This window comes from Tuber melanosporum, assembly GCF_000151645.1.
Source record: "Tuber melanosporum whole genome shotgun sequence assembly, scaffold_1, strain Mel28".
Classification (NCBI taxonomy): Eukaryota; Fungi; Ascomycota; class Pezizomycetes; order Pezizales; family Tuberaceae; genus Tuber; species Tuber melanosporum.
Genome location: NW_003298755.1, coordinates 1945175 through 1958636, shown reverse-complemented (window position 1 = coordinate 1958636; position 13462 = coordinate 1945175). Strand labels below are relative to the sequence as shown.

General features: G+C 46.5%; 1 protein-coding gene; it reads right to left on the bottom strand.

Moving 5' to 3' along the window:
• Positions 1 to 9361: 9361 nt before the first annotated feature.
• GSTUM_00003977001 (uncharacterized protein) lies at positions 9362 to 11093 on the bottom strand. XM_002835149.2 has 3 exons: positions 10747 to 11093; positions 10377 to 10690; positions 9362 to 10289 (listed from the first exon to the last, which is right to left on the bottom strand). Exons 1-3 carry the CDS (start codon positions 10892 to 10894, stop codon positions 10092 to 10094), a joined length of 660 nt encoding a protein of 219 aa, XP_002835195.1. The 5' UTR covers positions 10895 to 11093; the 3' UTR covers positions 9362 to 10091.
• Between the last annotated feature and the right edge of the window lie 2369 nt (positions 11094 to 13462).

The window sequence follows — 13462 nt, the reverse complement described above, 5'->3', positions numbered from 1 at the left end:
CCTACGAAGGGCGTAGCTCCAGTCCCAGCCCGGGAGGTAGGAGCACCGATATACTAAATACTAGAGTTTAGGGAGAAATGGAGAGGTATCTATGAAATAATTCTCATATGGAGTTCAATCACTGAGTGCATATAACACTATTGGCATTGGAGCGATATGGGTAAGTTTGTTAGGTCCCCAACTTAACTTGGCTAATTCCTCGAATATCTACTTTCTCATTTCAAAAGTATGATATCAGGAAGCCTTGGCGTTTCCTAGGTCTAACCCTCTCTAAAGTTTCTCTGGCCACTGTATCTCTGGGATGGGCAAGTGGATGGGATCTAGTCTATGGCCAGCAGGTTAGCGATTATTCACTATAGCTCTAATAATTGAACACCCATGGCGCAAGTACCAGGAACACCAGCCCATATACGACTTGTCAACGAAGACTGGAATTATGGTTTGGATGAAGTGGGACCGTGCCAGCTTCCAAAGGGTAGCCAGTCAGGTACGTTGTTGGAATTTTTTTTTTCGGCAGAATCCTAGATAAAATATAAAAACGTCTACAGGTAATTGGAGTTGAGAGCCCGTGCACTTTGGCTGAACGAAGCCTTGGCGAAACACGTCGGAGGGCTGGGAAATGAGCATGATAGTGTCATAACTGATTTCTACAAAAACATCCACTGGAGAGGCGCAGGATCCTCAATTCCCGGCATTGCATATCGTCTGGGGCAGGGTTTCGATAAATTAGGACATCAACACTATGACCACATCGGCTTAGGAAGGGACCCCCACATGTCCAATTTCAAGGGCTATAAAAAATGATAAGGAATTGGTATCATATGATAAAGTGACTGAACAGAAGTCTGGGTGATCATATGATATCCCTTTTTGCGGTAAATGGTCCCACCATGTATGGGGGATTACTACAGATCAAGCGTGCAGACCCTACCGGAACAGCTAATACCACCACTAAAGGACACGAGAAAACAGTGTCCCCTCAAGAGAGGCACTGGAAATGCAGCAGACTCACGGCTATCCCGAGTTTTCCCCCCGTACTTATCCCTGCCCGCCCACCCCTTTTCGTCTACGATATATTCGTTCAGCAGCCCATAACATCTTTACTATCCAAACTTCCGAGTGAGCATCCATGCAGAAACAACTCCTAGCAATACCTCCCCCGGATACCGATGGCTTCCCCAGAATCGCTTATGGACGTACAATTTTGGGATTATCAGCGTCAAGGCTTAGAGTGACACTATTTCTCTACCTAGTTTATTTTGATAGGGATCTCTGAGGGATATAGTGCGGGGATTGGGTCAGCCGGTCCGGGGGAGGAGTGTAGTGAAGCTCCACTCGAGTATTGCCAATGAACTTTGTCTGGCTTGCTAGTTGCAATGTTTTTTCCCACCTGAATTCCGGGTAAAGGCGCGATAAAGCGCAGCATGAGGTAGATAAGGCACAGTACTTTGACAGCACCCCTCCGTATCTCCCCAATTTGCGAGGTGATTCTTGCGGTAGGAGGGAGGTTCGAAGAAGTATCCCTAATGGGGGAGGGCTTGTGGATGCATCCTAGGTCTGAGATACCTTGGCGAGTCCCATCTGATGCTGGGGTGGAGTGAGACCCTGTGGGTTCCATTAAATTGCCTCCCGCACCACTCCCTTTTGTCTGTGCTTAGGTGCCGAACTAGCTGAGGCCACTCCTAGTATTCCGGCACCAAGGGCTCGGGTTGTACGATACTCGGGATCAAGGACGATGTACGAACTCTAATTTAGGATGGCTGTTGAAGAGGCTGCTGACTCAGTCGGGAAAAAGTTTAAAAGTACCATGAATTGAACCCTTTGACATCGCCCCCCCACACCAAGGCATTAACTTTGTACCCGTAGAAGTGAACACTTGTGAATGTTGGACGGGGAGGTACCATAGATGTAAAGGTTCCTATTTATTCTCAGGAGCGAGTCTGCTAACTAAAAGGACTAACTAACACGTGTGCGCATCCATATGTTTACCCCCAACACAGTCATACACTCTCACCAGCATAATTAGGATGGTTTCCCGTCCCCTACGACACTCAACAGACGAGGAAGTAGCAAAAGAAAGTTACACTAAAAATAGAATTAAATATTTCTATTGAAGTCCCTATTTTCCTACGATATAGTGATTATATCTTGGTATGGGTGAGGTCAAAGATTGCAATCGATGGTATGCGATCGTTTGTTAAACATATTCCCTCGCAAGCGACGATGTTCTAAACCTCTTCTCGACCCAGTCATCTCGATATTGATGGAGAAGGATCCAACATCTTGCTATACTGAGGATTCCTCCAGCGTTGATGTTGTGCTTAATACTGACCGTAATACAGGTACAAGAAACGGAATCTCCGATCTTTGTACCTAGTCATCGCCCTGGCCCATCTCGGTGTCTGATGGACATCCGGTTTTGGCTCCTCGATGACGATGAACAGCATCCAGACAATTGACACTTTGAGCCTTTGTATAATGCCAACCAATGAACAACTTATTTTCATTCCTAACTTGACGATAAAGACTTTGGTTCGCCCGACAAGGCTAGATTGGGCTCTATGTCAGCGTTTTACTCCCTGGGATGTATACTTGCGCTGCCCTTCGTCTCAATGATCAATGATATGTATGATATGGAAGAAGATTGAGTACCACGCTCGGTTCAGTCATCATGAGAATCGGTTCAATCCTCCAATGTTCCTACCAGAACTATCAGTACCCCGTGGAGCTCTGAAACCTAACATAGTTCTAACATATCTAGTCGCTATATTTGCTATTGCTAGAACTATCCTCGGTTACGAATACTACCTGGACATGGTAAATCACATCCGCGCTTCAAGCAGCGCCCAGCATGGTGCAATCGATCTTCATCTACATGATCCCGGATTCTCCCTGTCACCTCATCTCCAAGGATCGCAACGAGGAAGCTCACACGACACTCATTGAGCACCACGCAGAAGGAGACGAGGGTTTGATGTGGGCTCTCGGGTATGCACAGATCAATGCTACCGCCAAGCTAGAGTTTGAGAGAAGATGACATGGCACTAATAAATACCCCACCACGGCCTGTAATCTTTGTCATGCTGTTCTCGCCGCCGTCTTGATGTCTTCGCCCAAAATTAGCCTAATATCGGAATAACCTGCTGGTCTTTTATCATGGTACTTTCATGGCTCTTATTCGTCGAAGGTTCTGTATGGATGTCGATTGATCGGAGTAAATTGTGGAAGCCTGGTAGAGAGTTCAGAAGTTCAGTAGTTCAATGTGGAAGTCTGGAAGTTTAGAGATTTACGGAGTAGATTCCCCAGACATGTGTTTCCTTTGTTACCATGGAAGTGGGCTGAGGAATGGGGGGGGCATACTTGGAGATTTAGAGATGGGTGTGGTGGTATACGGAAGGATGGGGACGTGTTTATTATGTTTTACTTATACAGCTGTCCCTAAAGATAGGATCGACGATCGAAGTTGTTTTACCCCACCCGTCACTCTTGTCCACACACCGCCATAGTTCCCCACATATATTCTATCTACCGCTGTGTGACCAGTCATCCGCTATTATCCGTAGTAACATCATTATCAGGCGGTTCAAACATTTTAGCGTAACTTACCCGCTTTGTATCATCGATATATTCTGTGTCTATATCGTTTTGATGGTTTCTTCAGCTCCAATACATTCAGAGCGTCATGATGCAGAAATGGTGGGGTGTGCAGAAACCACTTGAAGTGCCTCCTCTAACCCAATTGGCCCTGAGAAAATTGTGTGGAAGCACTGCATCTGGCGCTGAGTCTGAATGGCCTTTGGGGGCCTTATAATCCCCGAAACTTCTGCGCGCACTCTCGAGGAGTTGGCTTTCTGTAACACACTTCCCTTCTGCTTGGGTGCATCGAAAAAGCTAACTCAGACACGAATAGTATTCGGGGGAGAGATGGTGTCAAAAGCGAAGTTTCCGTCGGAGCCGGGGAGCAGGTTAAGAGCACTTCGAGGCTGTGGACTCGTCAGCACCAAGAAGGTCTGTGTTTAAAATTGTAACCTAAACAGCCGAGGCCAAAGTTGTTCCTTCCGGGGGTTTCAATGGTTTCTGAAGGTGTCCTTTTTCGCCGAAGGACCTTTACGAATAATTTCTATTATAATCCAAGGTTATCCTTTACTAACAGAACCGGTGAAAGCCACAGACAGCCATGAAAGCCCAACGACACCCATCGGGCGGAAACCCAGCAGAAATCTAAGCATCAGAGCACATGGGTGTGGCGTAGTGCTTTAGAAGGTTATATCATAGGAGCCTCTGACTTCCCCACTCATATTTCCAAATTGGGATGGTAGTCCTCCATTTTAAACATTGGTAGCAGGAATTTCTCGGGAGGTCTCCAACCCCGCCAATGATCTTGGAAAAACCTCCGGCGTAGATTTATCAGAACTATGATACCCCGAAAACACGGTGGGCAAGAAAGGGTACACTAATCACCAACCAACCCCCTCGAAACGGCGTGTGAGTCGGACCGATTGTGATAATTTTCGAAAGACTTTCTAGAGAAAGAAATCCTCAGCTAGTCTCATGCTTCGCGGGGGGGGAACAATACTCACACCGTAGATAGTCTACTGTACGAGTACATCACAGACCCATATCTCGCCTCCCGCTACAATTTGGCGACTAATCTTCCGGTCAGTGGTAACGCACTCGAGTAGGCCATCCTCCAAACTACTCCTACAGAACCTGTGAAAATCCCGGTCCTCGGTTGAATCCGCCACACCTTCATGATCACCACCACGCCTCAATGAACTTGGAAACAAAAAGAATCCAATTCTATTTTTATTTTTTATTTTTTTTAAAAAAAAAGGGTGGGTAACTCAAGCTAGCACGGTACGGCCCGGAGAAATTGCTCGAGCATAGTCATCCAAGAACTTTGAGCTGATCATGTTACATCCGTTATCACTCGGCGTTATCACCCGGATTTGGACTTTTGATGCCGGCCGAACCTAAATTCATTCCCACTTCGGTACGGAACAAACGGCTAGGCTTGATGCGGGGCCCTTAGCAGGTTGGCCTGATAGTTGGCCTCCCATACTACTTTCGGTTACTCACATTTTGATGTATTAGTAGGTAATATTCACCTTTCGCGAGTCAGCGAATTGTGAGCTTATTCAGAACTGATATTGGGTCTCTGCTTGGTGAAGGCGGAAGGGTGCGGATAGGATCCGCCAACTGGTCGTCACAATATCATATCTTCGCACCCTCGGCCAGTACCTACAGAAACTTCTTTACTATAAATATCATTTGGGATAAGCACATAGCTCAGCCAGGCAAAGCACTCAAAGCAGGTATGATATATCAACACGGATAAGTCGGGCTGTGTATTCTGCCATACTCGTACATGATCACTAGACCACAACACTTCTAATCCAAAACACAAAACAGTGAATACTATATGGACAAGGGAGGTGGTTCTTCACCTATTCTGACTCCACAAAAAATGCAGATTCAGTTGCGATCCCTCCGATGCCCCGGTCAGACTATCTGAACCCCGCGCCGGCCATCTAGCATTTATCGGGGAGGAGTTCTGAGCCACTTGACTGATCGCGCTTGGGTGCTTTGCGGTTTATGGGTTGAAGTTGTGTTTGGGAAAATGCCTCATAAGATTGTATTTCTAGTTCTGTGAAAGTGCCAGGTACTGTACATAGAGGCGAGTGGCGTACTATCTACTACTATATGCAGGGACTAGCATTAGCAAACGTCAAGTGAGCGGATATCTGTCTGGTAGCTTGTACCGGTACTGCTGGATATTTTTATGGTCCCGGCTTTCTCCTCCCAAGATGGAGGGTGGAGGGTCGCACGAGACAGGTGTCATGCCCCTACACTCAGAACGCCGGAACATGGACTGCTGTACTAGGCTGGTGTCAAAAATGGTAAGCAGAATGGCATGTAACAACCCAAACCATCCTATTCTTCATGCTTCCCATTCGATACGTTCTAAACCCCCCCCCCAAAAAAAAAAAAATTTAATTTTTGATAGAACCCAAATATCTTTCAAATACCTCCACAAGTGCTCAAAGATTATCAAAGAATTGCTGGCTACTTTGGCATGCAATGTTGTAGAGTTGAAGTTGAAAAAGGCGCCAAGCCTCTCTCGGGATAATTCCCCAGCCAGTTTAGATACTTGACAGAGTTCTAAAGGGTTGAAAAGTAAAATCTAGGGAATCGTTTCATATGGATCAAGATTTGGTTTGGATCGCTTGACTAGACCATTGGTTGAAAGGGTGTGAGCATGGCTGTTCTCAGTGGAAAAACCCTTACACTGCTCATCATTTTTTGATACCGGCCTCGTACAGTACAGTACAGTACTGTACTGTACTGTATGATACGATCTTGGCAGCCAAAATTCGATCACCCCCTCCATTGTGAACCGGAAATGGGTGGTTTCGGGCACTCAAAACTCATTTGAAAGAAACATAGAATTTAACGAAATTAATCCTGTAATGTAGGTGATTGTCTAGACCCTCTGAGTGAAAAAAAATTATGAGAATTTCCATGCCCCATCATGATGGCTGAGAGCTTAGAGTCCAGATAAGATACCATTGTAATGTGCTTTTTGTATGGTAGAGTCATATAAAATTGTAGGTACCACTCGCCCACCATTATCAGTTCTAGAATTACACCATGGACATTCACCAATAAAGCTCATCACTCATAGGTGGTAATATCTAGACAACTCTAAAGGCCTTTGTAAATTTTCCAATTCTTCGCGGAGAGATGGGGCTGAGGTTTCGCAGCGTGAAAATGCCCATTTTGGCGTAAAATGGGGTGGGTGGGGGGGGGGGTCAGCGAACTTTGGCACCAAGCTAGTACCGTACCAAGGAGTGCTTTGCTGACACATTCATATTATCAGAATAAAAGACAATAGTCCATGGTAAACTATCACTAACCATTAAATACGTACTCGAGTATGCCCAACAATGACTGCGTTCAACCACGAATTACGTACCAAGTGCTCCCAATTGGGTCGAAACGGCGGTAGATCATCAAAAGCTGAACTTTGCTTTTCCCAGCTCAAGACCCGGTTAGTCTACCGTATCATCCTCGAGCCCACACAACCCATGACGGGTGCCATCACCAGAAAAAGCTGCCTGATAGACTAGACTAGACTAGACTATCATACCCCACACACAACTAGACTAGAGGTTTTGCACAGCAATACGACCCAACTCCGCTCTCAGAAGTTGCTCAGAAGTGCACCCGCCAATACAATACAGTACGGCATTGCTGACCGCACAATCTGCATCACAGCCCCCATACCGTTTCCGACCGTGTCAACGTAATTCCCGATTATCCATGCTTACCATATCACCAACCCCATGGCACCGTGGGGACAAAGTGGATGGTCTGCGGGTACAGTACTTGTACATTACCACCCATTGCGTCGGCAGCTTTTAAAGTGGCGCTGCCAATAGGTTCTTCCATATCATCACGATCACCGAGGAAGAAGGCTCCCCCTAAGTTACCCCCCAAAGCACCTTTACCAAACTTATCCAATTACCGATAATCAGTACGAGCACAGTAATGGATAAGCATACATACCGTATCCACGCATCCAACGGATAGTGATATCCATAGCTACGAGTAAAAAATCCATCGTCGCCACACACACCACAACAAAAACCCGGTCCCATATAGGAAAGTTCGGATCGACCCGTCGCACAAATGCCTTATCCCAAAAAACAGCTCTCCACCGCGATTCCAAGCTTTTAGCTACAGTAAACTTTCTGCGACAGCTAACTGTCTGTCCATGGCCCAACTACAAGTATCCATCGCCCGTCATACCCAAACGTAGGCCTAACCGAAATTGCTGCGGGAATATTTTACTCGCGCGTCCCCGCCAAGAAGGTCCACCGCACCCAATATCTCGCTCGATGTGGTGGGATCGGCTCCCCACAAGTTTCCGCTGGTACTTGTATGCCATGAAAACGGTCGGTCGGGGGAAGGCATGCAGCGTAAATTATATTCCGCGTAAAGTTATCAGGCAAAAGTTCCTCGCTGTTCCGAGGGAGAGGGGAAGATGGCGGGTTGGACTACCCTACTCTCCAAAAGCCAGGTTAGCGCGAATGCTGGGAAATAGTAGGACTTGCGGAATAGGCTAGCTAACTAGCTATTGTAGCTAGCTCCTGCTGGCGGAATGGGCACCGACAAACTTTCAGAGAAAAGCATCGCTACGAGTACTAACTATCTCTACACACCACTACGGTAGCCCTCTTTTTTTTACAAGTACCTCCAACTCTCCTACTCAAATAAATTTACCAAATTCCCATCGGAATATCCACTCACTCATAAATTGTGATATATAGACACAACCAAATTACCCCCCAAAATATCCGCATCACACTCGTTCCTACTGGCGAAAATCTAAGAATAAAAAAAAAAAAGGGCAAGTTAAAATCCTATTATTAGGCACTATGCACATGTGCCACAACCCCCAACTTGGCAGATCTCCGCATCAGTGGTGGATTGTCACGTCATTAGCCAAAAATGCCATCCATCCATTCACATCCCCCTTTTGGCCTTATTCATCCCTCGCCCGACCCTCGCACAACCCACCCATTCGACACCCCCCCCCCCCTTCAGATCCGTCTAATGTTCCCAACGCAAGACAGCGACGAGCTCCTACGAACAAAGCTTAGATTATGTCCTGTTTTTTTTGTCAGTGTACCGTAGTGTAGTCTAAACCTGTAGGAGTGCGGTACCGTACTGGTTACAGTTATTGTAAACCACCTCGTTAATTCTTGCCGGCGAGGGGACTGGATAGATTTCTTGGATCGATAGATTCTTTCGGTGGAGCATCACCGTCATTTAGTCATTTAGGCTGCAGAATTGTAGCCGGTAACAGGGCAAGTGAACTGTACGAGTACTTTGTGTTCTGCTGTGCCCGCGGGGCGGTTTGAAAGGAATGTGCTCGTAAATTTAGTCAATGAATCAGGTGAACTGTGCGGTAAACCCCGCCCCGGGGCCATACCGGTACGGTACCGTACTGCAGGATGAAATCCTTCCATATGATGGATAAAAATCTACAGTCATGATACCCCCAAGCTGGATATTGTAGCAATCAGGAGAAAGGCACACTTTGAAGCTAGTTTTTTTTTCTTTCCTTTTTTTCCTTTTTCCTTTTCTCCCCGAATAATTGTGCGGTACTTGTACGCCCTGTGTGGGATACCTGCATTACATTTGATCCCACATCCGTCGAATTTCAACGTCTTCTTACCACCCAATCACCCATTCTCCGAGCCTCCAGTTGTGACGAACAGTCACCACTTGAACACTTCACTAGGAACGGCTGAACATCTCTCTTTTTTTTTTTTTTTTTTTTTTTTTTCTTTTCCCCTCCTCCTCTCTTCTCTCCCCCTTTCCGCCACTGGAAAAAGCTAGGCGGACTTTTGCCTAGTGCAATAGAGCTGTGATGAGATTACCGTATGTGCAGTATCAATACCATACAATAGGGAGGAGGAGAGGGAGCGGTGCAGACAAGGAATAAAAAAAATAGACAAGTAGTAATCAGACCTCTATGCTCCGAAACCAATGCGTGAAAAAAAAAACGGAAAGTGAAAAAAAAAAAAAAAAAAAAAGTTATACAAAGAATTTCTCCACCAATCTCTTGATGAGTTGGTGAACTTTTTTTCTTTTTGTACCCGGTGGGGCGCATGCATGTACAGTTCTCCGCCACTTCTGACCTATCCGTCCGTCCGTCACCAGCTTACGGTACTCCGTCATCTAAACTAAGAGTAACAATACGAGTAATGGAACTGGAAGGGCCAACCAGGATCGGTGCCGAAAGGGGAAGTGACGTGAAGTAAAAAAGTGAGAGAGAAACCGGATAGACACCCAAACAACCCAAGAAGCCAAAACGTGGTAAAAGAAAAAAGAAAAAAAAAAAAAAGGTAAGGCAGTAGTATGGTGAATACTTTGTACAGAAGAAGTGGAATAAGTTAAAGAGTCGAAAAAAAAAAAAAAAAAAAAAAAGACTCGAGAAGCCATTAAAATATCGTAGCCTCAACCTACTTTGAACGCCCGCCACCTCCTTTCGTGGAATCAATCATACGCTAACCAAACCGCTACAGCCAGGCCCCCAGAAATAGACCGCCCAACAATACCGTGATCATCGTAGTCTTGTCTAATAGATTCTTCGAGCTGATGGATGATGAGGACCGTGTCGTGTATACGAGATTGAAATTAAATGTTGTGCTGTTCACGCACATCCCATCCGGCATCTTATCTTCCTCTCCAGGTTCCACAAATGTGATATCGGCGCACTATTCATGAAACAGTAAGCATAAATTCACCAATTACAATACCAACAACCCTTCTCTCTGAAGTACAATCATGTTGGGGGCACTTACGTTGTAAAGAGAAGCGCCGTGTAGTGCCACTTGAATCACTTGAATAGTAGCATTATCGCCGGCCTTTACAGAAGCGTTGACGGGCAACGGAACATCTCTAAGGCAGAAAGATCCCGGGTACGGATCTCTGCTCGGCCCGGTCATTTGAAAAATCGGTTGCATAACGTTCGTCATGTTTGGAGGGGTAGAGCCGAAGCCCATGTTAACGTAGAAGAATGCCGAAGGATGGCCGGCGTTCCAGCCTGGGACAATTGAGATATCGCCTCCCTTGAGCGGCCACTTGGTTCTGTTGGTTGTTACTGGAATCCCACCACCTATCTAGTTGTTTAGCCCCAAATCCCTCGTTTAAGATAGGAGTTAGTGATCGTACATGGATACCGCCATTGCATATCGTCCTTTAGAGTATTTCCCCGCCATGGAGGATACTGAAGTTCGAAATGTGCTGTTGCTAGGCCGACCGTTGCGAGAAGAGCTACGAGAACCAGCTTCCAAGAAAAGGGCCTTGATGATCGGGACATAATGTCCGGTTGTATGGTGTGAATGTATGCGACTAAAGGCTGTTGAAGTGTATTGTATGATCCAACGATTTCCAGCTCAAAAATCACCCTCCCTTTTCCAAATCTCGGGCACAAAAATATCGAGGGCAAGGTACTCCCAAAAAGGGTGAATGAATGAATGAATGAACGTGATTGATTCTAGAAGGGGTTCCCAGATTACAAGTGGGCCACGCGCCTAGGAGGTCGTTCGTGGGGAAGGTTGTAGAAATGTTCTCCTCGGCGAAGTGCAGATAGCTGAAGATTTTACGGGAAAGAAGCGAGAAAAAAACTGAAAGAGTGGAGGAGGGGGGAGAGCCAATATGTAGGCTGAAAGATGCGTCTGTCTGTGGGGTGCGAGACGGGGGATCCGTTTTCCTTGAGTAGGGGGGGGGGGTGGCGAGTTGGAGGTGTGGTCCCTGTAAGGTGGCAGAAGCGAGTTGAAGCGAGTACAATAATTACACCCAAGTACTAGTACAGTACAAGCTACGATGCTTAGAGCAACTTCCCTGAAACCCACTGGTTTGAATTTGGTGTCGGGTTTCTATGCGTGAGCACGAGTAATTCCGCCGAGCGTGTCTCCATGCGTGGGAAAGTACCGATATGCAGGTGGGAAGGGTTATGTCCTGTATTCAGCAAGGTGTGCAAATGTATTTAGAGATGTTGACGGGTCTCCGTTAGAAAAAATATCGGAATAGAGTCTGCAGTGGAGAACTCTCTCACTGTATTTTCCAACCCCCATAAACACCCACTAGGGACAATAAGCATAACTACCGTACTCGTACTTCCATTCCTCCTTCCCTCCCTCTCCACCAACAGCCAACAAATCAATCATCCTCGACCAACTACGGCTCATAATTGCCTTAACAGGGATTTGAACATTTTTCGACTGAAGGGGAGAGGAAGCGGTGAAGGTCTATTGGTTGGCTGCTGTCTTCCAACAGCTGCATGCCAAGGATAACACAAGGACGAGGATTGTTTAAAAGTAGCGAATGGTTTTAGCCATCTCCTTCCCCGTACGCGCCCACAACTGAAGTAGGGTACCGGTACTCGAACAGAATGCTCGACACGAGATATGATTCGCTCATAGACTAGAGTAGAAGTCAACTGCAAGTAAGCAGATGAAATTTGAACCACCCAAAACCACTACCCCTGTTAATCTCTACCCGTATTCAGATGATGAGCTTCATTTATGGTTGGTCTCGCTTGAGCCTTGCATGTTGTACCACCCACCTTCCGAAAAGGTAATAACCTCCAATCACAAAATAGTGAATGCATCCTACCGATGCTCTCTTCTCTTCCTCACTAAGATCAGGAGCAACTGGTGATATGCACATTAAACCGCAATGGGCATCTCACTTTGCCAGGATCCATTATACGCTGGAAGAAGAGAAATCAAGTGATACCGGTAGCTTAAAGCTGCTCCGGATTGTTCCCGGATTGTGGCAGTATGTGCTCCGGTACTCGTACTTGGTTAAATGACAGATAACTGGTTTTATCTTGGTCTCTTGTCAAGGGGATCAACAACTCCCCCCACCGTTCAATTAAATTTATTATCCTAGCCGCCCCCGACTTTCCAAACGTGGAGCCGAGAATACGAAGCTTTTCCATACCGTCACACACACCCATGCCAGCCTTAAACCCCTCAATATCAGAACACCGTCATTCGAGAACTTGCAAAAATCACAATGTTCATCTCACTTTACCCGTGTGGCTATTATGATACCATTCTCAATTTCCCTCGCATGATCCATTCACCCGGATGTCGTGACAAGTTATTCATCGCCAGCGACTAATACATTCATCTCCCCCGTGCTTGATAACCTCTGGTCAACAAGCCCAATCAAAGGTCCTAAAAAAAGGACTCGTCTCGACACCATCACCATGCTATAAAAACCCCAACTAACGGAGGGTACCTACGTGCCGGTGCCCCAACCGCACACAATCTCTCCACCATCTCAGGAACCAAAAAAGCCCACCCTTTCGTTTCTTTTCCCACAAGATCCGATCTGGGAGAGGGGGGTGCCGTGTGCCCACCTTCCCTCCGCCCTCCAGAAAGCTCGGACCACGGGCTGGCACCTCGGCATCAGGATCCAACAAAATCCCACGTTCAGTCTATTTCTATTTTGGGCGCTTCAACCTGCATACATATCATACAGCCTCCAACGGGGGAACAAATGAATGCCGGCTGGTGACGAACAGGGAACGGTAACAGGCATGATACCGGTATTTTCTTGTTACCCTACTTTGACGGGTTCACTTTTCTTTGCCCGCCAAATTGCCCCTGTTCGTCACAGCCTAGTAACTCATTCCTCGCGGCGTTGGGGAGACTGTAAATAAAAACTACGGCAGCCACCGTATGATACCCACATAGAGGTCCCAATTCTTGGTATTTTTATTCCTGCGCATGTTTATTCCTGCGTATGCAACAATGAATTGCTGTTGGCGAACTCACTTCCCCTATCCGCTCTTTCAGGGATAATAAAAGCCATACTAGCTAATCCTCATATCCAGACTCCTCTCAGTGCGAACGACATTAGCCACTCCTCCCCT

Coding starts and splice junctions, on each gene's coding strand:
- GSTUM_00003977001 (XM_002835149.2), bottom strand. CDS start 10,894: ATGTCCCGATCATCAAGGCCCTTTTCTTGGAAGCTGGTTCTCGTAGCT. Junction 10,691..10,746: donor TATGCAATGGCGGTATCCAT/GTACGATCACTA, acceptor ACAACTAGATAG/GTGGTGGGATTCCAGTAACA. Junction 10,290..10,376: donor ACGGCGCTTCTCTTTACAAC/GTAAGTGCCCCC, acceptor TTTCATGAATAG/TGCGCCGATATCACATTTGT.